We start from the raw sequence: 1,245 nt of genomic DNA, 5'->3' as shown, positions 1-1,245 counted from the left end.
AATGGACCGACAAGGATTGAAATGGTGCTATTAACCGAGGCGACAACCGTTCGATTCCCTACTGATGTTTGCAGCTCTCTCTCTCTCTCTCTCTCTCTCTCTCTCTCTCTCACAAACACACACTAAGACATTGCTGACATTATTTCACTTCATTTACTATTTTTTTTTTTTTGTTTGGTGAACACTTCATTTACTATTTATGCCTACAGGATCGGTGATGCTTTGAGACGCATGATATAATCCCATACAAACCCTCTCTCCTTCTACATCACAATATTCATTTTTTCTTTCCAAACTTTCCTACCCTTACCCGAGCTATCTCTCTCTCTCATGGATTTTCAGCCAAATACTTCTCTTCATCTAAACCTACCCAACAACCAACTAAACTTGGAACTTGTCCTGGAGCCATCATCCACTTCTTCCTCATCATCTTCTTTCAGTCCAACATTAGAACCCCAGCGCATGTTTTCATGCAACTACTGCCAAAGAAAGTTTTACAGCTCTCAAGCACTTGGGGGCCACCAAAATGCTCACAAACTTGAGCGCACATTAGCCAAGAAAAGCAGAGAGCAGTTAAGCTCCGCGGCCCGAGCTCACAGTAGCTTGAACCAACGGCCAGGATCTAATTACAGCTGCAGCAGCGATTCAAGTACTGGTCATGCAAGGGATATTCCGCAGGCACATCTTGGTGGGTTGAAAGTACATCAAGGACATGCCGGTAGGCTTGTCGGTGAAATGAACTGTGGATTCAGACCTGAGAATGTTGAGGAAGATATTTGCCACCTTGACTTATCTCTGAGGCTTTGAGTTATTTAGTTAATTTCCCTTATTAAATATCATGTATGGTGTCCAATCATATAATTCGATTCCCAAAAATTGAACGAGTGATTGATTTGAAAAATGAGATGGTAAGTTAAATATTCATTTTCAAGTACGAAAGAATGAAAATGATTTTAGTTGTTTTTATACTCCAATGTCTAAATTAATCATTCTACACGCATCTAAATAAAATATAATAATTAGAATAATTGTTTGCTGTAATAATTCCGTTTGTTTTCTCATCATATTTAACGGCTTTATAGTTCTAAAAAAAAGTGCTGTATTGTGTGAGTGAGGTCCAAACAAAATTCAGCAAACTCCATGATTCCAGCAAAATTTGTACGTTCCAAATTTTTTAGTCTATAAGAGATAAATTCATACAAAACTGACCAAAATGATAATTTTACAATTTTAATTGCTGAAAAT

General features: G+C 37.7%; 1 protein-coding gene across 1 annotated transcript; it reads left to right on the top strand.

The window, feature by feature from the left end:
* Positions 1-223: 223 nt before the first annotated feature.
* LOC137736566 (zinc finger protein 2) lies at positions 224-968 on the top strand. Its single transcript, XM_068475815.2, has one exon. The coding sequence runs from the start codon at positions 331-333 to the stop codon at positions 805-807; it is 477 nt and encodes a 158-aa protein (XP_068331916.2). The 5' UTR covers positions 224-330; the 3' UTR covers positions 808-968.
* The last annotated feature ends 277 nt before the right edge of the window (positions 969-1,245 follow it).

This window comes from Pyrus communis, chromosome 13, assembly GCF_041283825.1.
Source record: "Pyrus communis isolate YQ-2024b chromosome 13, ASM4128382v1, whole genome shotgun sequence".
Classification (NCBI taxonomy): Eukaryota; Viridiplantae; Streptophyta; class Magnoliopsida; order Rosales; family Rosaceae; genus Pyrus; species Pyrus communis.
Note: the sequence above shows the minus strand (reverse complement) of the source record. Positions and strands in the feature narration are given on the sequence as shown.

Bases quoted from the DNA above. Each gene is read 5' to 3' on its own strand.
- LOC137736566 (XM_068475815.2), top strand. From the start codon at position 331: ATGGATTTTCAGCCAAATACTTCTCTTCATCTAAACCTACCCAACAAC.